Source organism: Nicrophorus vespilloides, unplaced genomic scaffold, assembly GCF_001412225.1.
Source record: "Nicrophorus vespilloides isolate i.1.1-1 unplaced genomic scaffold, Nicve_v1.0, whole genome shotgun sequence".
Lineage (NCBI taxonomy): Eukaryota > Metazoa > Arthropoda > Insecta > Coleoptera > Silphidae > Nicrophorus > Nicrophorus vespilloides.
The window spans coordinates 1,132-24,711 of record NW_017095755.1 but is presented as its reverse complement, the minus strand read 5'-3'; the positions used below and the strand labels follow the sequence as shown (position 1 = coordinate 24,711).

At 32.8% G+C, this 23,580-nt stretch overlaps 4 protein-coding genes across 8 annotated transcripts; 2 read left to right on the top strand and 2 right to left on the bottom strand.

The window, feature by feature from the left end:
* The first annotated feature begins 975 nt into the window (after positions 1-975).
* Positions 976-1,898, top strand: LOC108562412 (chymotrypsin-1-like). The gene is made up of 3 exons (XM_017920732.1): positions 976-1,069; positions 1,124-1,280; positions 1,339-1,898. Exons 1-3 carry the CDS (start codon positions 1,021-1,023, stop codon positions 1,865-1,867), a joined length of 735 nt encoding a protein of 244 aa, XP_017776221.1. The 5' UTR covers positions 976-1,020; the 3' UTR covers positions 1,868-1,898.
* Positions 1,899-3,975: 2,077 nt separating this feature from the next.
* Positions 3,976-4,923, top strand: LOC108562392 (chymotrypsin-1-like). Its single transcript, XM_017920709.1, has 3 exons — positions 3,976-4,061; positions 4,122-4,278; positions 4,336-4,923. The coding sequence occupies exons 1-3, from the start codon at positions 4,013-4,015 to the stop codon at positions 4,862-4,864; spliced, it is 735 nt and encodes a 244-aa protein (XP_017776198.1). The 5' UTR covers positions 3,976-4,012; the 3' UTR covers positions 4,865-4,923.
* LOC108562384 lies at positions 4,901-7,556 on the bottom strand. The gene is made up of 8 exons (XM_017920697.1): positions 7,462-7,556; positions 7,199-7,415; positions 6,947-7,122; positions 6,759-6,892; positions 6,257-6,704; positions 6,032-6,197; positions 5,120-5,965; positions 4,901-5,064 (listed from the first exon to the last, which is right to left on the bottom strand). The coding sequence occupies exons 1-8, from the start codon at positions 7,554-7,556 to the stop codon at positions 4,924-4,926; spliced, it is 2,223 nt and encodes a 740-aa protein (XP_017776186.1). The 3' UTR covers positions 4,901-4,923.
* A 1,954-nt stretch (positions 7,557-9,510) lies between these two features.
* On the bottom strand, positions 9,511-22,126 carry LOC108562432 (fasciclin-1; the record flags this gene model as incomplete). 5 transcript variants are annotated; one of them, XM_017920767.1, is given in 11 exon segments in its annotated part: positions 9,511-10,134; positions 13,826-13,994; positions 14,061-14,223; positions 17,029-17,249; positions 17,773-18,027; positions 20,596-20,601; positions 21,104-21,264; positions 21,348-21,522; positions 21,578-21,674; positions 21,735-21,868; positions 21,933-22,126. In XM_017920767.1, coding segments are annotated over 11 exon segments (1,766 nt in total), but the record flags the coding sequence as incomplete, so codon positions are not given.
* Between the last annotated feature and the right edge of the window lie 1,454 nt (positions 22,127-23,580).

The following is a 23,580-nucleotide window of genomic DNA, read 5'->3' as shown; positions in this document are numbered from 1 at the left end:
CACAAATAATACAATCATTATTTTACATCATTTGTCAACATTTCTAAGAAAAACAAGTACAGTTTTAACTAATATTTTATAATTTTTTAAAGAAATTTGTAGAGAAAAAATATAAAAATTGATATTTCATACAATTTCCTCGTTAATTTCCATCCAATACTTTTTGTATCTTTCACAACTCTAATGATAACTATTTTTCAAAATTTTATTTACATATTCAGTTAACATTTGCATTTTAAACTAAGATTTAAAAAAAATTAAATCATGTAATTAAAAAATACTTTTTGGAACTTTTAAACATCATAAGTTTGTCAAAATTTTCTTTACACTTCTACTAAACATTACAGAATTTACACAAGCAAGATTTGTAAAAATTAGTACAAATATGTTTATACACAAATAATACAATCATTATTTTACATCATTTGTCAACATTTCTAAGAAAAATAAGTACATTTTTAAGAGTAAATTAACAACTTTTTATTTTATCAACTTGCACACTTCGAACAGTAAATTTATTAATTAGCAAATAAAAATGTTGATTATTAGAATTAATTACCTGTAGTAGAAGTTTTCTTAACGAATGTTTAAAAAAAGTAACATCGAGTTTATGTAACTGCAAAATGTAATAATCTGTGTCCATAAATCTTTATGAAGTTTATAAAAGAATCAAAAATATAAATAACAATGATAACTCAATCATAATCATGATCTAGACTAAATTCAATTAGCTTCTCGCACATACGAGAGAGAGAGATAATAAAAAGTAATTTCGTTTCCTTTATCGGACTTAGGAGCTTGTGTCTTATTCGCATCAATATTTTGTTTTCGGAACTGTTTTTGAAAACAAAAACAAAACGCATATCCGAACCACTCGAAAAATTTAAAATTAAATGAGTAGAATTGAAGTGCCAAAAAAAAAAAGAAGATTAGTCGTTATCTACGCGGAAAAGTTTTATATAAAAACCAGTACTAAATTAGAGGTGAGCTACACAGTTGTCTGATCATTAAATAGGAATCATGAGTAAAGTAGCTTTTGTTGTGTTGTGCAGCCTCGCCGCTGCCATGGGTAAGTCTTAAGATGTGGATGTTGATTTTGATGGTAATCGATTGAATGTTGTAGCTATGCCACCTAAACTTGGCAGAGTCATGGGTGGAGAAATCGCTGAAGTCGGACAATTCCCGTTCGCCGCTTCTCTGCAATTCGATGGTCACCATTATTGCGGTGTTACCATCCTCGATGAATACACCGTCATCACCGTAGCCAACTGCGTTCTCCCGTAATAATCTAAAGATTTCAATGATTGTCACGAAGATCTTCAATGTCTTAAATTTCAGCAACTACCCAACTCGATTGAAGGTCGTCACCGGTTTGAACAAGATCTCCGCCGGTGGTGAAGTCCACAACATCAGGACAGTGCTCACCCACGGAAGATTCGCCGCTTCTCTTCAATACGACATCGCTTTATTGAAGTTGGTCACTCCAATCACCTTCAACGAGCTCGCTCAACCTGTGAAACTTCCAACTGGGACCACTGGTAGTAACGCCGATGTTACCATGAGCGGTTGGGGATCCACCGTGTACCCAGGAAACGTCGTCGACGATCTCCGTTACATCGACCTGAAGACCATGGACTACGAGAAGTGCAACAACAGGCAATCCTTCCAAGTCTTCTTCAACCAGATCTGCACCTTGACCAAAGCCGGAGAGGGTCTCTGTTCAGGAGATGCCGGAGCTCCGTTGACCAGCCCAGATGGTACCTTGGTCGGAATCGCCTCATGGGGAACCATGTGCGCTGTGGGAGACCCAGACGTCTACACCAGCATCTACCACTTCCTCGACTGGATCGAAACTAACCGTGTCTAATTTACAAACAAATAAAATTCTAACAATTAAACTTATTCTTTCACTTCCAACCAAAATCCTACTACTCTATCTACTCAAATTATCATAATTATCAAATTATATAATCAATTTAAAGAAATATGAAGAAATTAACTAAATATTTCAAGAATTTTATTTAATGTTTTTCTGTTTTTAATTTAAAAAATTGTATATTTTTATAATTAGAATAATTTTGTGCTATTGTTTATTAATAGATATGTAAATTATTGCGATAAGTTAATCGCTTTATTAATGGATTATTTAGTGATAAAAAGTGTCGAAGGTTGAGTTTTTAAAGAAAGTCTAGATTTGATAAAAAAAAAATCATTATTATTAGAAATCATATAGAATTGTCTATTGTTGCAAACAATGCCATTGAAATTTCAAAAATTCCTAATATTTTAGTAATTTATACATTTACTTACAAATAGATTTGAAAAGTTTCATCATTCTTTTATGTTAAATTAATAAATAAATTTAACAATAACGATGCAGTTGAGAATAATCTAAATATTTAAGTATGCAAGTTGTTAATTTATTTTTAAAAATGTACTTGTTTTTCTTTGAAATGTTGACAAATGATGTAAAATAATGATTGTATTATTTGTGTATAAACATATTTGTACTAATTTTTACAAATCTTGCTTGTGTAAATTCTATAATGTTTAGTAGAAGTGTAAATTTTTTTTGACAAACTTATGATTTTTAAAAGTCCCAAAAAGTATTTTTTAATTACATGATTTAAAAATTTTATATATTAGTTGAAACTGCAAATGTTAACTGAATATGTAAATAAAATTTTGAAAAATAGTTATCATTAGATTTGTGAAAGATACAAAAAGTATTGGATGCAAATTAACGAGGAAATTGTATGAAAAATTGTTTTCTCTACAAATTTCTTTCAAAAATTATAAAATATTAGTTAAAACTGTACTTGTTTTATTAGAAATGTTGACAAATGATATAAATAATGATTGCATTATTTGTGTATAAACATATTTGTACTAATTTTTACAAATCTTGCTTGTGTAAATTCTGTAATGTTTAGTAGAAGTGTAAAGAAAATTTTGACAACCTTGTGAAGTTTAAAAGTCCCAAAAAGTATTTTTTAATTACATGATTTAAAAATTTTATATATTAGTTAAAACTGCAAATGTTAACTGAATATGTAAATAAAATTTTGAAAAATAGTTATCATTAGATTTGTGAAAGATACAAAAAGTATTGGATGCAAATTAACGAGGAAATTATATGAAATATCAATTTTTATACAAATTTCTTTCAAAAATTATAAAATATTAGTTAAAACTAAAAAGTTGTAAAAGTGTAAAAAAAAAATTAGAAAAGGTTATGGAATATGTTTAGATTGATAATAATTCCAATAAGTATTTTCATTACATATTTAGATTTGTAAAAGATTCAAAATTATCTTTTTTATAGATTGTATTGGAATTAGGAATTTTTGTTGTTTGGGAAATAAATATTCGTAAATTTTTAACAGATTTTTATTTGATAAAATACAATTATGTAATGTTCTTTAAAATTCTAAAATTTAGCAAATAACAGAAAAAAACAAAGTTTGAAAAGGTTATGGAATATGTTTAGATTGATAATAATTCCAATAAGTATTTTCATTACATATTTAGATTTGTAAAAGATTCAAAATTATCTTTTTTGTAGATTGTATTGGAATTAGGATTTTTTTCAATTTGGGAAATAAATATTTAACAGATTTTTATTTGATAACATACAATTATGTAATGTTCATTAAAATTCTAAAATTTAGCAAATAAGTGAATGAATTAGATTTGTAATAGATAAAGAAAATATTTGTTTTTACATTCAAATTGTGTAATTTTGATTTGAATTATAACGAAGAGAGAAACGAGTAAAAACATATTTTTATGAGATATTTGTGTTGTTGTTGTTATATAATACTTTGTTTGTTATGCATTTCAATATTTTGGGTGAAAAAAGATACAAATCTATTATTTATATAAACCTCTCGAGTATTATATAAAAAAAGAATTGGATTCAAGTGCATGGAGATTAGTTATCTACAGGCATTTTTCCAATATAAAAAGGGAAGCGTATCACAGATGCAGTACAGTTACCAAAACGATAATCATGGGTAAAGTAGCTTTTGTAGTGTTGTGCAGCCTTGCCGCTGCTATGGGTAAGTCTTAAGATATAGAAAAAATTGATGATGATGATGATGATTGATCTGGTTTTGTAGCTTTGCCAGCCAAAGTTGGCCGCATCATGGGTGGAGATGTTGCCGCACCAGGACAATTCCCGTTCTCCGCTTCCATGCAATTCGACGGTTACCACTACTGCAGCGCGACCATCCTCGATGAATACACCGTCATCACCGTAGCCAACTGCGTCCTCACGTAACAAACTAATGATGATCGCTTGAAAGGTTTTTAATTTTGAAATGGAATTTGCAGGAGCTTCCCGACCACCATGAGGGTCATCACCGGCATGAACAGGATCACCACCGGCGGTGAAGTCCATGAAGTCAAGACTGTCGTTGCCCACGGAAGATTCGCCGCTTCTCTTCAATACGACATCGCTTTATTGAAGTTGGCCACTCCGATCACCTTCAACGAGCTCGCTCAACCTGTGAAACTTCCAACTGCCACCACTGGTAGCAACGAGGACGTCACCTTGACCGGCTGGGGTTCCACCGAGTACCCAGGCAACATCGTCGACGATCTCCGTTACATCGACCTGAAGACCATGGACTACCAGAAGTGCAACAACAGGCAATCCTTCCAAGTCTTCTTCAACCAAATCTGCACCTTGACCAAATCCGGTGAGGGTCTCTGCCAAGGAGACGCCGGTGCACCGTTGGTCGCCAAAGACGGCTCTCTGGTAGGAATCGCCTCCTGGGGAACCATGTGCGCCGTTGGAGACCCAGACGTCTACACGAGCATCTACCACTTCCTCGACTGGATCGAAGAGAACCGCGTTTAAATCCAATTATTTAAACACATTTATTTCACACAAATCAATAAACAGAAACTAAAAATAAATCACTGCAACGTCTTAATTTTAACCGGCACCCCGAATTCCACGTTCAAACTAATCAACTCGTTGGCTGTGGGAAACAAACAGTACTGATTGATCTCTCTCATAGTCGGCGTCTTCAGCAACATCTGCAGCTTCATCAAAGCCTACAATATAAAATATTAATTCTCTTAGAAAATTATTTATTTAATTTTTTCTTACCTTAAAACACGGCTTAGGTAGATTTCCCTCCAAGTAAATATCCTTGATCCTGAAGATCTCCTGAAGCGGAATCTTCAGAGCTATAGTAAACAAACCTCCGATCGACAGAAATTTCTCGTAGATTCTCCTACTGTACACGTAATTCGTGCTGTACAACATCTTGCAAGCGGACTCGTTCAAAACCTTGATCTGCATCCAGATCATCTCGAGGCAATAATTCTTCATCGAAGCTTCGATGAAGAACAGGTAAGAATTACCGTTATCTATCATGAAACCAGTCACCAGTTCCGAAGTCGTATCCAAATTGTTGCCATCCTGTATCTGCATGTAATTGCACACGATCACCTCCTGAGTCAAATCCTGGTTTTGGCTTAGAATCTCGTTGAGAAGGACGACCGCAACTTCTTCTTTGTACACGATCAGAAGCAATCGTCTGAAGAATTCGGGTGTCGCGAGCATCTGACTGATTCCATACAAGGGAGCGCCGAGGAAGACTTCAATCTTCAAAGAGGTTCCGTGCGTCAACAAGTCGGTGTCCTTAAGCGGCGTGTATCCTTTGAAGTTCGTCGTTGGGTCGAGATGGATCTTGTTCAGTGTGGGACCTATTGGATAGTCGAAGTTGCGATAAAGTCGGTCCACGTCCATTGCCTGCAGATTGTCCGGTGATCGGAACGCTTCGACGAGCTTCAACATCTGGATGTGATCCAGCAATTGGGATAAATCAAAACAGGCGGTGCCCAAAACTACAACCGTTTCATCCTCATCGACGAACTTCTTGTAAGAAAACTTGCAGTCAGGATGGAAAAGCGAAGGCTCAATTTCCGGTTTCATCCTAGTCCCTACAAGCTATTAAAAAACAATAATTAACATTTATTCAAATAAATAAAATAAATTGATTAAATCAATATTTACTTCAACGCAAAACCTCCTGGTTTGCAAGAATTCAATAAGAACATGCGCATCCAAATTGAAGTAAACGTGAGCGTCCAGTATCCTTATGTCTTTAACTATTTCCTTCTCCAAGGTCGTGGCTCTTGCAATGTTAGGTACATTATACTGCAAATACAAAGAAGTGAATCTAAAAAAAAGTTAACAATTAGATTTGTGTCTAGATTGCATAAGTATTATTCTATTAACCCTTCTTTTTGAAGGATCTCCACAGGCAAATTCTTGACCATCTTCAATTTAATAACCAAAGGATTCATCTCGGCCTGAGCCTCAACGGTCATCAAATCCTTCACCCTAGTAAGCACGTACATCTTCTGTATCTTATCCATCGTTTCTTTCGTTCCGTGCACGCACAAATTGGAATCAGTGAAGAAAGATTCGCCAGACAACGACATCTTCAAATTAACCTTTTTCTTCTCCTTCTTAGATTTCTTACTTTTCTTCCTCTCCTTTTTACCTTTCTTACCCTTTTTCCCTTTCTTATCCCTCTTCTCTTCTTTAGGTAATTCGACTAATTGAATAACTTCTTCGGGACAGAAATCCTCCGGCAAAGATTCCAACGTGTTCGGTGTAAACTCTTTGAAGCTGTAATCACCCGTCTCCAATATCCGGAGCATCCGTTCAAAAATCAGTTTATCTTTGAAAATCCAATTTATTTATTACGCAAATTTTAGAAAACGTCAATTAACACCTGAGCAAATTGTTTTCCTTGAAATCGGAGCAATTTCCTCGACGTTCGGATCCTGATCGAAGGCTTCAAGGAAACCCTTCGTTTCCATCTCGTTCGCTCTCACGTAAAACGCTTTGGTTTTCTCCGATCTCGCACTGAAATTACACGCAAATCGATCAAAGTTATTACAATTAATTCATTTCGCTCACCTCTGGCCCACTTTATTCTTGCTGGGTGAAGCCGTACACTGGATCACGTGCTTCTGCAGCTGCAGCAGTTCGTCCTGCTCCAAATCCTCAACTCTGTGCTCAACGACGACCCCAATCCAGATCGCGCCGTCCCGTTTGCAGCTTGTAAAAGCGACGCTCTCATCAGCAGTAAAAATCTTTTGTTAGCAAAGAAACATCTTATAGGGATTAGCAAGAAAAAACTAATTCAGTTCTGTTCATTTAATTATTTACTTTGTAAACAGTTTCCCAGTAAACCACGTCCACGCTGTAACTCATATTCGGCAGCAAATTGTAATCGATGTGAATAAACCCTAAAGGTTTATCAACTTCGTACAGATACTCGGGTTTCTGCACTTCCACCGAAGAAGCTTTGGTTTTCTTCGAATCCTTGGATTTGCTCCTCTTCGAATCCTTCGATTTGCTCCTTTTAGAATCCTTCGATTTTTCCCTTTTCCACGTTATTACATCACTCTCATCAATATTCAAGTTGTTACCTTTTCGATTTGTTCCTCTTCGACTTTCCCTTTTTCTCAGAAGCCTTCGGCATTTCGGGAATGCACAGCAAAACGCCGAATTTGAATTTAATCATTATTGAAACACAAAAACACTTTTGACACCGATCAAAAAAAATTTACAAAATTACATCACAAACGTCAGAATTACTGATTTGATGACTGCACAAAATAGACGTAAATTACTAAATTACTAAACAAAATAAATCAAATTTATTAAGAAAATTTGCCATTATTTTAAAACTAAATAACTTTAATGGTTTGGACACAATTTTATCCAAATTCCGATTAAATTAAAGTCTTTTGTGATCTAATAAAGTTCATCTTAGCTAGAAAAGATAAATACTTAATTTGAAATCATTAAAACGCATCAATTTCTTCTTAAGTATAAAAAAAACTGTAATTACCAACAAAAATGAAAATTTTAGACGAATTTTATCATTTAAAACTTTAAAAAAAATTACGGATTGGGACAAGAAATGTAAAATTGATTACTCAGAGCACTGAACGCTTTATTCAAGAAATACGTTTCGACAAAAAAAAAACATAATTATTAATAATAATACAAAGATAAAAGAAGTGAAACAAATACAAAATACATCAATAACGATGAATAAATACGAAGGAAAAGATAGAAACAAAATAAATTAATTAAACAGAATCGTTCACATTTTCATTATCCATAAATTCGTTACTAAATGCAATTGCAGAGATTTTTCCTTCTCATTTAATCAAATCCAATAATTTTTCCTTCCACATAATTGAAATTAAGATTTTCACAAAAGAAATTAACAAACATATTACAAACTAGATAGATTAGATCTTCGAAATATTCTTTTAGATTTACGAATGGCAGTGCAATATATATATATATTTTTACTTTTTATATATATATTTTTTTTAATTTACTTAAACCTCTTTTACACACTTAAATTACTTTTCGGGATACGATCTATTATTTACTCATTTTTTTTAATTCATCGTAATTATTATTTAATTTTTTTTTTTGTTATTATTGACTAATTTTCTCTTTTTTTTCTCGATTTATCGATTAATTAATGGATATAATATTGTGTTTATTTAGTTTATAGAGAGTATTCATTAGTAATAGTAGTAGTAGTAGTAGTTATATAAGCCCTTAAAACATTTATAGTATATAGTAACGTCGTTCAATTATTTCCTACGAAATCTTCGATCCGCTGAAGTTTCGACAAATATTTAGCGCTGTGTCTTCTTTCTAATTCCTCTTTGGTTTTTCGAAAGTTTCACACACACACTTTCAAATATTAAATTAAACGAAAAAATAAGAAATGAATCTTTCGTTTCTATAAATGTGAAGCATTTCAGTGCCTAAGAACGAAAGCCTAGACGTATTTCTTAATTAATATTTAATTAATTTAGTATTTTATTTAGATTCATCATAGATATAAGCAAAAAACCTCAATAAAATTTCTCCGTGTTTCTCTCTTTTAAATATATTCAAAAAATTTACCTAACATTTAATATTATAACTCTCCAATTAATTAATTATTTTGTTAATCTTTCTTTTTTGTTCATAAACTTCTCGAGAAAATATATTTTTACCCAATTGCACCAAAAAAAAAAAAACACTAAATGCAATCAAAGTTGTTAATTAATTATATAGAATATTTACAGAACCGTACAGAAAACTAAAATGAAAATGCGCACTTTGCGATAGAGCGCGAATTTATAGGGGAAAGGAAATGCGGAATAGAAGAATATAAAGATACTAAAATTTCTTATTTTTTTAGAAAAAATAAATAGAACTTTTCTTCAGTCGTTTTAGGGAGAAGGGAGAAAAAAGCTTTAAGTTTCACATTTTGAAATCGGCTCAATTCTTTAAAGCGGAGAATCCGTGCCGTGAATTTTGAAGTGAAAAGCGATGAAAATATACTTTTGATATGCACGGAAACGACGATGAAATGCTTCAGATTTTCGTTCAAATCTGCTAATTTCTTTTGCTTACGCGAAGCTCACAAAACGTTTCACTAACTAAAGTGTACACGGGGGGTGGGTTTAAGGGTGGATTTTATTATACTAAACGTGGAATGTCGTATGTTGTAATTGAAGGTGGCAAAAATCGCGAAGGTGCGAACTTAGAACTAATTACTAGAACTTAACTTCTTGGGTTGCGATCCCGGCTCGGAAACCGGAACTGTTTACTATATAATATGTACAACGGAAATACACAGAAAAAAAAATATAAAAAGGAGAACTAAGTTTAACTTAAAACGAGACTTGTCTGCTTGTTATTTACACTCGTAAATAATCACCAAAATCTTTGCGACAGAAAAAAATTGTTGTTGTTGTAATCTTCTTTTGTTGTTATGGATAATTCTGTTTTTGGGGGTTGTGTTTTGTGGTTGTGGATTTGGTGATTTCGCCGTTTTGGTAGAATTTGCATTAAGAAATAAAGACGTTCTCGAGTTTAGCGAGAAGTTAATTATAGTAAGAGGAATTTGGCGATCAGAAGCATGATCAGGTGAGGGGCGAATTGGAGGTTGCTGGCCTTGGACACCCTGATGTCTCCATCCTTGAGGAACGGTCGGTCGATGACGTGGATGACGCCGTTGGTGCATTCGACGTTAGGTCTGAAGACCGGGATCTCTTCACCCTTCCAGTAGATCACGAAAGCTGCGGAGAACAAACAAACCAATTAATTATTTGTAAACCTTCGTGGACGATCGGCGGATATATTCGCCATATCCTTGACACAGAAAACTTCGGTTATGCAAAATTGTATACAAGTTCACGTTAATTCTTATACAACTTTAACTTTGTACGAGTAGTTCCAAAATATTATGTAGTTGGTGACAGTTATGTGACAGGTGTACCAACTATTTTTTGGGTATCACTAGATTTCCATGGAAACAACAAGTTTTGCGCATTTTAGACAAATATTTATGTTTCATTACGCACATAATGTGAAAAACATAATATTTTGAAAATTAGCTAAAATTTCATTATTAATATTAAGAAAAATAACTTTAATGTAATTTTTCTTTAATAATTTGTAGAAATAAAACAAAAAATATGATTTCCACTAAATTTATAAATTTGATTGAATTAATTTGTAAATTCTATTAAATTACATAATTTTCTACTTTGTAAAACTTCCCGGACAATCGGCGGATATATTCGCCATACCGTTGACACAGAAAACTTCGCTTGTGCAAAATTGTATATAAGTTCACGTTAATTCATATACAATTTTAACTTTGTACGAGTAGTTCCAAAAGAATGTCAATGTATTCAAATATTATGTAGTTGGTTACAGTTATGTGACAGGTGTACCAACTATTTTTTGGGTATCACTAGATTTCCATGGAAACAACAAGTTTTGCGCAATTTTTGACAAATATTTATGTTTCATTACGCACATAATGTGAAAAACATAATGTTTTGAAAATTAGCTAAAATTTCATTATTAATATTAACAAACATAACTTTAATGTAATTTTTCTTTAATAATTTGTAGAAATAAAACAAAAAATGAGTTTCCACTAAATTTATAAATTTGATTGAATTAATTTGTAATAATTTTCTACTTTTTTTAAATTAAATAATCATGATTAGATCAGATTCCATCCATTCCTTATGGAAACAACAAGTTTTGCGCATTTTTGACAAAAATTTATGTTTCATTACGCACATAATGTGAAAAACATAATGTTTTGAAAATTAGCTAAAATTTCATTATTAATATTAACAAACATAACTTTAATGTAATTTTTCTTTAATAATTTGTAGAAATAAAACAAAAAATATGATTTCCACTAAATTTAGAAATTTGATTGAATTAATTTTAAATTACATAATTTTTAAATTGAATAATCATGATTAGATCACATTCCTTTCATTCCTTATGCAAACTTTCATTACTTCCATCATCACCATCATTCCTGGAATAAAGGCGAATTTATAAATTATAAAAAAAAAACTGTTGAAAGCGCAGACAATGTAAAATAATGAATTTGGTGACTGAACGCGTAATTGAGGTTCCTGAAGTTTGGCGCGCTTTAATTTAGATGGCGCGCGCGTACATAAAACGGGATAAGGTTTCTTATTGCTAATTGAAGGGTTAAATTCTGAAATGTAATTATATCGGCGTTGGCGGTGGCTGCTCACGTCTCCGATCTTCCTTTCCTCTCTTACACTCACTCTCAAACACACCTCAATCTCCCTTTTGCTCTCACACACACACATATATAGATATAATTAGACGACAAACAAATTATTGGGATTAGATGCGCGCCAGCCGCTCCGCTCCGCACGTAATTTTAGTGAAGTTTTAAAGGCTTTTGCTTGTAATCCTTGCAGTAGATTTGCCGCAAAGAGAGAAGAGTGGAAGCAGCAGCCTCAGGACAACCAACCGGAATTATTTTGATAGCGGCCAATTTGCATTTTCAATTAAAACGGGGAACAAACACCCTTTTCCATTTATTTATTATTATTCAGGGTCTCGACATCTCCGCTTTTTATTAGTTTCTTCCCCCTTTTTTTCGTCTCTTCTCTTCGCAAATCTCTTTTCTGTTCGCTGTAGAAGACTGCGTCGTATCCTTTAATTGGTTCCGTTGATCTTATAGCCAAGTCGCGCCAAGCTCTGAGACTCGTTAAGAGATTAAGATGGGAAGCTTTCAGCGTCTCTGCAGAACGTGTACTCTCTCTCTCACTGTTTGTTATTTACTTATTTTTGTTTCGTTTCTTTCTACACATTTCCGTCGCGCAGATCTTTAACACCTGTTTAAAACTCACTAGCACTAGCAATTATGAAAATTTCCTTCAAAACTATCTACTTTTATTTGTTCATAAATTCCAACACACAAAACAGAAAATTCCATAACTAGTAATTAAGAATTGTATTATTTCGATTGAATTTCGGTTTAATTTGTTTTAATTAGTGGAGCATTCGCGTTATTGCGGTGTAATCAGATCTAATTATGCGAATTCACGTTTTACCATGAAAATTATCAATTTAAATTTTCATATTTACAATTAATTAAACATATCTATAAACAACAAATCAATTATTTTGCTTTCAGACTATGAGTAAAATGAAATATACAAATTTGTCAGAAATACATTCAAAATCGTAAAAAAATACTTAAAATATGATGGTATAATTTAAAAAGCTTGCATTTTATGTAAGAATTCATGTGATTGCAGCAATTAAGAGAATGCAATTAGTGTTTGTTCAAAGTGTGCAAATATTTGTTTTTAATGATAATAATTGCTCGTCTTGAAACTTTCATTACTTCCATCATCATCATCATTCCTGGAATAAAGGCGAATTTATAAATTATATAAAAAAAACTGTTGAAAGCGCAGAAAAAACAGAAAATTCCATAACTAGTAATTAAGAATTGTATTATTTCGATTGAATTTCGGTTTAATTTGTATTAATTAGTGGAGCATTCGCGTTATTGCGGTGTGATTACACAGATCTAATTATGCGAATTCACGTTTTACCATGAAAATTATCAATTTAAATTTTCATATTTACAATTAATTAAACATATCTATAAACAACAAATCAATTATTTTGCTTTCAGACTATGAGTAAAATGAAATATACAAATTTGTCAGAAATACATTCAAAATCGTAAAAAAATACTTAAAATATGATGGTATAATTTAAAAAGCTTGCATTTTATGTAAGAATTCATGTGATTGCAGCAATTAGTGTTTGTTCAAAGTGTGCAAATATTTGTTTTTAATGATAATAATTGCTCGTCTTGAAGCGTGTTTGATGTGAAATAATTAATATTGCTTTGAGTGTGAAGCGTAGAAAAAAACAAATAGGTTTGCACACATTGAAAAAAAAATATAAATTTGATTGAATTAATTTTAAATTACATAATTTTTAAATTGAATAATCATGATTAGATCACATTCCTTTCATTTCTTATGGAAACTTTCATTACTTCCATCATCATCATCATTCCTGGAATAAAGGCGAATTTATAAATTATATAAAAAAAAACTGTTGAAAGCGCAGACAATGTAAAATAATGAATTTGGTGACTGACTTAAAATATGATGGTATAATTTAAAAAGCTTGCATTTTATGTAAGAATTCATGTGATTGCAGCAATTGGTGTTTGTTCAAAATGTGCAAATATTTGTTTTTAATGATAATAATGGCTCGTCTTGAAGCGTGTTTGATGTGAAATAATTAATATTGCTTTGAGTGTGAAGCGTAGAAAAACAAATAGGTTTTGCACACATTGAACTTACTTGAATTAGCGGCGGGATTAGCTAAGGAAAATTTGATTTGAATCTTTGTACAATGAGAAAATAAATGATGTTATTGATGCAAACTCACAGTGGTCTCGATTCTCCTTGACGAAAAGACTGAGTGAATCCCTTTGGGTGGGCAACTCGACCTCCTTGTGCGGATAGGACAGGTTCGTATCGTTCGTCAGCTGCTTGATTCTCTCCATCGTGTACGGAATGTCGGAGATAACCAGATGCCGTTCCAGAATCTGATTCGCCTGTAAAGAGTAAAGAGGGAGAGAGTTAATATTTTTGTGAAAACGTAAACTAGGTAAAATCCCTACGTGATAGGTGAAATCCTCCATGAAGAGCTTCTTGATGGCAGATGGAAGGTCGATGCTGGCGTCCTTCCAGGCTTTATCTCTCGGAACGAAGTACGTGAACTTGCGAGTCGTGTCGTTTAATTGCTGGTTGAATCCGCTGCGTTTCCCCAAGATGTACGTCTGACTGAAAGCGTAAAGTAACGAGAATTGTATATAAGATAGGGTCTTAGCGTTTGTTATTATTATTATTAATAACGCGTTGGAGGAGGAGAGCAAAACGAGCCATTGTGTGTTGTTTGTTCTCTTTTTTTTTTGTTCTGTGCTGCGCCGTGATTTAAATGAAAATCTCGAGTGTGGAAGAAATTTGCGAGTTGGGGGATGCTTTTAGCAGTAATACTCTGTTATCCTCGCAAATATTCTGAAAGAACTGACATTGACAGAATCCATTATAATACAACAACAAAAAAAAATATAGAAAAATTAATGAGAATGAACAATCTTTCCAAGTGGAAAATTTTCATGACATTAAAGATTAGTATTTTAGAAATTAATCATCTGAAGAAAACTTTTTGATGATTGAAAATCTGAAAAGTTATGTTATTATCTTAAGGGGTTGTCGAGAAATTCACGAAAACCCGAAAAAAAAAACGAGAAAACCGTCGTTTCTCTGTTACGTATAAAACGTTAAGTGTGTGTTTTTTTTTGTCAATTTCTACAGCTTATAGCAGGCGACTCGATAAAAGCACTAAGATGTTTGTAGGCTTGTTGGAAAGACAAAATATTCAGCTTTCATACGAGTGGTCGATGATATAATTATCTTAAGGGGTTGTCGAGAAATTTACGAAAAACTGTAAAAACTGAATAAAATACGAAAAACAACATTCTACAGCTTATATCAGACGAGTCTATGACATCACAAAGATGTATATAGGCGCGTTGGAAAGGTGAGATTTTCAGCTTTCATACGAGTGGTCGATGATGTAATTAGCTTAAGGGGTTGTCGAAAAATACACGAAAACCCGAAAACACTGAACAAAAATCGACAAAACCGTCGTTTCTCTGTTACGTATAAAACGTTAAGTATGTGTTTTTTCTTTCAAATTCTACTGATCATAGTAGGCGACTCGATGACAGCACAAAGATGTATGTAGGCTTGTTAGAAAGACAAAATATTCAGCTTTCATATGAGTGGTCGATGATATAATTATCTTAAGGGGTTGTCGAGAAATTCACGAAAAACTATAAAAACTGAAGAAAAATACGAAAAACAACTTTCTACGGCTCATATCAGACGAGTCGGTGACATCACAAAGATGATTGTAGGCGCGTTGGAAAGGTGAGATTTTCAGATTTTATACGAGTGGTCGATGATGTAATTAGCTTCAGGGGTTATCGAGAAATTCACGAAAACCCGAAAACACTGAAAAAAAAACGAGAAAACCGTCGTTTCTCTGTTACGTATAAAACGTTAAGTGTGTGTTTTTTTTGTCAATTTCTACAGCTCATAGCAGGCGACTCAACAACAGCACTAAGATGTATGTAGGCTTGTTGGAAAGACAAAATATTCAGTTTTCATACGAGTGGTCGATGATCTAATTATCTTAAGGGGTTGTTGAAAAATTCACGAAAAACTGCAAAAACTGAAGAAAAATACGAAAAACAACATTCTACGGCTCATATCAGACGAGTCGGTGACATCACAAAGATATATGTAAGCGTGTTGGAAAGGTGAGATTTTCAGCTTTCATACGAGTGGTCGATGATGTAATTAGCTTAAGGGGTTGTCGAGAAATACACGAAAACCCGAAAACACTAAAAAAAACGAGAAAACCGTCGTTTCTCTGTTACGTATAAAACGTTAAGTATGTGTTTTTTCTTTCAATTTCTACTTATCGTAGCAGGTGACTCGATGACAGCACAAATATGTATGTAGGCTTGTTGGAAAGACAAAATATTCAGCTTTCATATGAGTGGTCGATGATATAATTATCTTAAGGGGTTGTCGAGAAATTCACGAAAAACTATAAAAACTGAAGAAAAATACGAAAAACAACTTTCTACGGCTCATATCAGACGAGTCGGTGACATCACAAAGATGATTGTAGGCGCGTTGGAAAGGTGAGATTTTCAGCTTTTATACGAGTGGTCGATGATGTAATTAGCTTCAGGGGTTATCGAGAAATTCACGAAAACCCGAAAACACTGAAAAAAAAACGAGAAAACCGTCGTTTCTCTGTTACGTATAAAACGTTAAGTATGTGTTTTTTTTTCAATTTCTACAGCTCATAGCAGGCGACTCGATGACAGCACAAAAATGTATGTAGGCTTGTTGGAAAGACAAAATATTCAGTTTTCATACGAGTGGTCAATGATATAATTATCTTCAGGGGTTGCCGAGAAATTCACGTCGTTTCTCTCTTACGTATATATTTATAACGACAGATACAAAATCGACAATTCAATTTGTTTATTATTAAGTTTAATTGGACGATAATAATTTTTCTAATTTATGAATGTTCTTGACATCAAGTTTAATTACAGGACAAGAATTTCTGATTTCAGCTATATTTCAAATGAATAGAGAACTTCTTGGAAATGTATTGTGTTAAAATGTCGGTAGTTTACAAAGATATTCAGAATATGACTGAAAACTGTGAACAAAAAGTGATATTAATCTTAAATGTCCTGAATATAATTTGAAAATAAGAATTACTGAAAGTGTTGTCTCTGATTTCATCTATTATTGTGCATCCTACTGTTGAAATGTCTGCAGTTTAGAACGGGTCTAAAGACTCTCGTCCAAGTGTTTGTGTATGCATTTAGCTGTAATACTGGAAACGCTGTTATCGCCGCTGAAACGTTCTCAAATATTCCAAGGAAATGACGAGGACCGAGTTTCATTATATAACGACAGAGACCCTCGTAAAATATGAAATTGTGCAAAACCCTTTTCCGCCGGGTCGTCTCCATTACGTTTAATTGTACTTACTTTAATAGGGGATCAGTACGCAGCTTGTCCAGGACGGTGGAGTACGGTACGCCAAGAACTCGATCGATGATGTGGATGATACCGTTCGTCGCTGCCAGATCGGACTGGATGACCGTCGCGTTGACGCCACCTCCTTCGACGGTGAGAGTCTTGTTGTTCCCAGCGAAAGCCACATTGAAGTACAGATTCTTTTTCTTGTTGAGCGTTGGAGCCTGATAAACCTAAATAGATAAATATCTCTTTCGAGCACATACTACCCTAGTGCTACCACCCACAACGGCAAAATAAAAACGCTTAACGCAAAACAAATATAAAGAGAAAACGAAACGAGACGTCGACAGAATAAAAAAAACAACTAGCTCAAAAAACAACGAGACGCACTCTCCCCAAACACCTCTCCGTGACTGTGTGTGTGTGAATAATTTGCAATCAGCGTGTGGATTGAGCTAATTTCCATGTAAGGTGGACAATTCCGAATACAATTTGAAAAAAAGGATTAAATTTTCCTTTACGAAATAGAAAAAACTGCTTTTCTTCTCTAGTTGATATGTGAGAGAAAGAGATAGAAAGGATGGAAGGAAAGATGAGACGATTTGTGTGTATGGTTTACAATACCTTCCGTTGCGGTTCCGGCCTTTCATCCACCTTACATTTTCTAATCTAATCGAACTCCAGTGATGTTAATAATAATAATTGTAAATTTGTAAATTGAATGAACCAAAAAGTTGGAAAACAAAGCCATACGTGTCTGTTGTGATCTTTGATAATGTTCTCGAGGTAGAGCCGCTTGTCGACGACGAGATGCATGTTGAGGATTTCGCGCATCTTCACCGGGTCCCTGAGGAGGCTCTTCAGGTTTCCGTCATCCCAGGCGGCGTTGCTCGGAGCGAACAGGGTCAGGTCGTGGGAACGCTCGATCGTGCGCATGAATTCCTTACCGACGTCCCCGGCATCCGCGATCTCCTGACAGAACTTACTCAACGGTCCGTCTTCCTTCTCCTTTAATCCGCGACACCCCAAGAAAAGAAGAAACACACAACATATTCTAGGTTTTAGGAGGCCGCGTTTTACTCAGGACACATGACACAGAAACAAAAAAAAAAAGAAACAAACAAAAACAAAAGAAATTATATAGAAAACATTAATCGTAGTATCACGAGTCATCAAAATACTTGTTCTCAATTATAAGTCAATATTTAAAAAAAATAATCTTTAGAAAATAATTAAAAATTTCTTATTTCCTTTCAAAAATTTAACTAATTTTTAATATTTTCTTTACGAAATTATATTTTTTTATAAATCTATTCAAAATTTAGTTCATTTTAAAAGAAATTTTAATTTAAATTTAATACACAAAACGTTAGAATTTTATTTAAATTAAGAAAAACTATTTTTTCTTTTTCAAAATTTAATATTTTCTGTCTAAAATTAGACTTTTTTTTATAAATTATAATTTTCAATGACAGTTATTGATTTTCTTTAAAAAAAATTACCATATCTTCACAAAATTTCACAAATGCATTAAAATTGTGATTTATTTCTTATTTCACATAAAAATCGTTGTTTTCTCAATTAAACTTTTCGATTTTCTCTCTAGAATTTACAATTTCTTTACAAAATCACAATTGTTTAGAACAATTATTTAATTATTATATCAATTTGTGCAAATATAACAAATTATTTTATGCAAATACAAAAGTAATGAAGTTTGTATTTTTTTCATATTTCACATAAAAATCGTTGTTTTCTCAATTAAACTTTTCGATTTTCTCTACAAAATCTTTACAAAATTACAATTTCTTTACAAAATCACAATTGTTTAGAAATAAACCAATAAAATGTATATAATTTTATGTTTCTGAAGATTTTAAAAAGTAATAATTTTTAGTCAATAATTTAAATATTTTATTATATAATATCAATTTGTGCAACTATAACAAATTAATTTATGCAAATACAAAAGTAATGAAGTTTGTAGAATATTTCCAATACAATTTTCATAAAACTTTACTCAATTATAAGAAAAATGAAATAATTTTAAATTATTAATTGCACTAAGAAAAATCTAATTAATTTTGTTTATAGAAAATGTAAATTAAGAAAAACTATTTTTTCTTTTTCAAAATTCAATATTTTCTGTCTAAAATAAGACTTTTCTATATAAATTAAAATTTTCATTAATTTTCAATGAAAGTTATTGATTTTCTTTAAAAAATTTACCATATCTTTACAAAAATTTTACAGATGCATTGAAATTGTAATTTATTTCTTATTTCATATAAAAATAGTTGTTTTCTCAATTACATTTTTCGATTTTCTCTCTAGAATTTACAATTTCTTTACAAAATTACAATTGTTTAGAAATAAACCAATAAAATTTACATGTTGCTGAAGATTTTCAAAATCAATAATTTTTAGTCAATAATTTAAATATTTTATTATATTATATTAATTTGTGCAAATACAAAAGTAATGAAGTTTGTAGAATATTTCCAATACAATTTACATAAAACTTTACTCAATTATATGAAAAATTGTAATAATTTTAAATTATTAATTGCACTAATAAAAATCTAATAAATTTTGTTTATAGAAAAAGTACATTAAGATTCAAATTAAACATTTTAATAAAAAAGTTCGTTTCTATTTTTGTGTGCTAATTAAATTAATAAATTTCATCTTTTTCCTTCAGTACGTTTATTTCTCTTTCATTGCGTTTTTTTTCAGTGTCAATATTTAATGAAAAACTAATAAAGTTTGCTGCTCTTTCAGTACGTTTCCCTATTTATTTTTATTACCATCAGAAAATATACATTAACATTCAAATGAAAAGTTGCGCAATTAAAAAAGAGCTTCGAAAACTATTTTAATATTAGCACAGGGCGAAAAACCGCATCGCAGTATAATTTCCCAGATGCCTTTCCATTGAAAACGAGCAGAAACATTCCCCTTTTTTCATCCACCCAGTGGAAATATTGAATCAAGCCAAAAAAAAATAAAGAGAAAAAGACGAAACTTTCCATCTGAACCGCAAAATATCATGCGCTGAAAACGTATGAATAATTTATATTTTCTATGCTTATGTACATATATAATTGAGAACAAGTTTCGAAACTCCAATGATGGTTGCAGCAGCAAGTTATATTAATGGCGTTATACAAACGTTAGTTTTAACATGCGGATTATGCAATGAATCAATTAATTGTAATTCGCGTTTCTTCAATTTTGAAAGAACGCGCGAGAATTGATTAACCCAAATTCTGCTGTAAAAAAAAAAGAAAAACAAAGTGAAATAAAGAACGGACTAATCGTAATAATTGTAGTTGAACAAAACATGCAAGCATGCAAACTTCTGGGTTGTTCCGTGTGTAAAACTAAAGAAAAAAACATCTCCGCTTTGCACTACTTAAGTATATTTTGTTTTAATCGAAATTAGGTGTTGATTAATTGTAATTAATAAAGTGTGTAAGAGATGGGGTTGGTTGGATGTACATTTTGTTGGGGTTATTTGCTTCGTGTGTTAACAACAACGACAACAGCAGACAGTGTGAGGGCGTGTAATTTTACCTTAAACTGCGCAGGGGATATCCAGAATGGTTGAGTAGAGAAGACAAATCGGAATGGAATGAAAAATTATTCGTTAAACAAAACAAAAAAAAACTTAATGGTGCACCTTGAATCAGTGCTTGCAAATTCTTGGTTTCAGATATAAAAAAAATGAGTGGAAATTAAAAATAAATTGTAGCTGTAGTAATAATAATAATAAATGGTGGGGTTTCTGTGAGAATTTTCTTTAATATCAATGGATGCGGCATCACCTACGTTTATACGAGTTGAATCCACAAAATCCTTAAGTTAAGAGAAGAATCAGAAGAAAATTAAATTTGTAATTTAAGAGATATTTGGAGAGTTTATTTTTTTACGGTTTTTTTTTCGGTCTTGTTGGTTTATTAGTTAGTTGAGGTAACTAAAAAAAAATGTAATAATTTATGGATGGGGTGGATTAATTTCAACGCCTAGACCTTAAGCTTTTTTTCCTTTTGGTGTTTATTTTATGGTGGATCGGGGGACTTACCTCCAGGAATTGTTTGACGGTATTATCGACGACCATTAGAGGTTTGTGGATGAGATGGACGACGCCGTTCTTCACAGGGATGTTCGCCTTGACGATCTCGGCCATCACGACTCCCTTGGTGTGAGCGGAGTCGGCGAGGCGATTGTGGCTCTTGACGTAGACTGAGTAAAGAGAGAAACGGGGATTAATGAGGCTCGAAATGGATGTGGTAGAAGAAGGAAAAGAAGAAAAAAGAGAGACGCACTTGCTGAGGATTTCCCGTGGGTTTCCTCCGAGAACGAGATGTAGACCTTCATGTTATCGACGTTGGCCAGAGTGTCGTATGAAATATCCTTGGTGGTTGGAGCGGTGAAGAGGACGTGTTTCGGTATAACGTGGCCATCGATCACTTTGGCGTCGATGGATTCCGGGCGCGAGTTCTGAGAAACGTGCGACAAATAATGTTGGGATGTTTTCAACCCAAAAGATACAAACCTTGAAGCCCTCATCGACTGGGATGAAGAAGGTGTTTCCACCTTCAGCATTGAAAATATCCTCCTTCTTAGTCTGTTGCACGCGTTGCCTGAAAGATCTACAACAACAACAATTATACAATCTCATTCAACAAATTTATGTAACATCATCATCATACCTCACTCTGTACGGGTTTATATTCAACGACTCGAACTGCTCGATGAAGTCCCAGGCGGTCGGATTGTAAATGGGATTGGACACGGATTTCGGTGACATCACCGGAACGAGCACTTCGTCGATTTTATGCAACACCTACAGAATGTAACCGTTGTTAAACTGCACGTAAACTCCAATTTTCTCCTCCCAACAAACTCACCTGATCGTAACCCTTCAGATTCTTGGCCCGGAAATTGGAGTGCGTGATCAGGAGACGGGCGTTGTTTATGTAGATGTCGTCGTGGATGTCTCCGGTCTTGTGGGTCACCCACAGAGGTGGGTTTCCGTCCAGCTCTGAGGTCAGCGACGACGACGACATCAGTCCCAGTTGGTCCGTTGTCCTTGCCAAATTCGCTGGAAACGGAATTACAAACAGAACTAATCACAAACTGTCCACCCCACAACGTTTGTGCGCATCCCAATTTCTTTTTTCTCTCTCTACTATTAGAACAAACGTTGGCAACTTGATTATAACGAGGGTTCAGGACTTCCCATGGTTATCAGCAACAATGCACAGGGAAAATTGGAACGTCCAGCGAAACAATGTTTGCAGCGAATCTCGCACACATTTCATGTTGTAATTTGTCAAAATCCATTAACGCAATCATTAATACCAGTATTTCCAATCTAACAATTATGTTAGATGCAGTAGTTTTCTAATAATTGGCTATCAAAGTGCAAGATTTTTTTATGCAATTTATTTACATTTAGTTAAACAACTTTATAATCACGTCTTAAGCAATGATCATTAAAGAACTTAATTAAAATTAGATAAAAAGGCTATAAAATGAGCTATGATTCATATTTGTATCATTCGTGGTTCACTTGTAATCTGCAGTCAAAGTTGAAATATCTATTTTTAAACATTGCCATCAAAATTTGATTAAAGACAAATATATGAAATAATCGTTGCGGTCTGCTTGCAAAAGTTGAACTTTAACTTTCCAGTTCATAAAAGATTTGATATAAAACCAAAGAAAAATACAGCTTTTTCTATTAAATTGTTAAAAATCATTACTTTTTAGAAGACTACAATAATAATGATGAAATTCTATTGAAAAGAATTGGTATATTTCATAAATAGTATTGAAACTGTAATGTAAATGTTACAAATTGGTGAAGGATTAATTCGTTTTCAATATAAAAAAAACTGAAATAAACTGAAGTGAAGTTCTTTTATCGCAAATTCCATCGAAATAAACATTGAAAAATATATTAACATTACAAACGTAAATATTACTATGATTTTATTCATTTGTCTGTAATTTGCGTTCAAATTTGAAAAAATTAACGCTCGAAAAAGCAGTGTTTTCACATTTCATTGATTTTCTCGAAAACTATAATAGATAGAATTAATTTAAAATATGCGTATGAAAGATGAATGCTTGGAGAATATAGCGAGTATTGATATATTACTGTGGTTCTATCCTTATGGCTGTAATTCGCGTTCAAACTTGAAAAAATGTAAAAATAAACAGTGTTTTCACATTTCATTGATTTTCTCGAAAACTATACTAGATATAATGAATCCAAAAGATGAGTATGAAAACGCTGGCAACTTGATTATAACGAGGGTTCAGTCAGTCAGGACTTCCTATGGTTATCAGCAACAATGCACACGGAAAATTGGAACGTCCAGCGAAACAATGTTTGCAGCGATTCTCGCACACATTTCATGTTGTAATTTGTCAAAGTCCATTAACGCAATCATTAATACCAATGCAAATAAAGCATCTCCATTATATATTGATAGTATTTCCAATTTTTTTATGCAATTTATTTACATTTAGTTACACAACTTTATAATC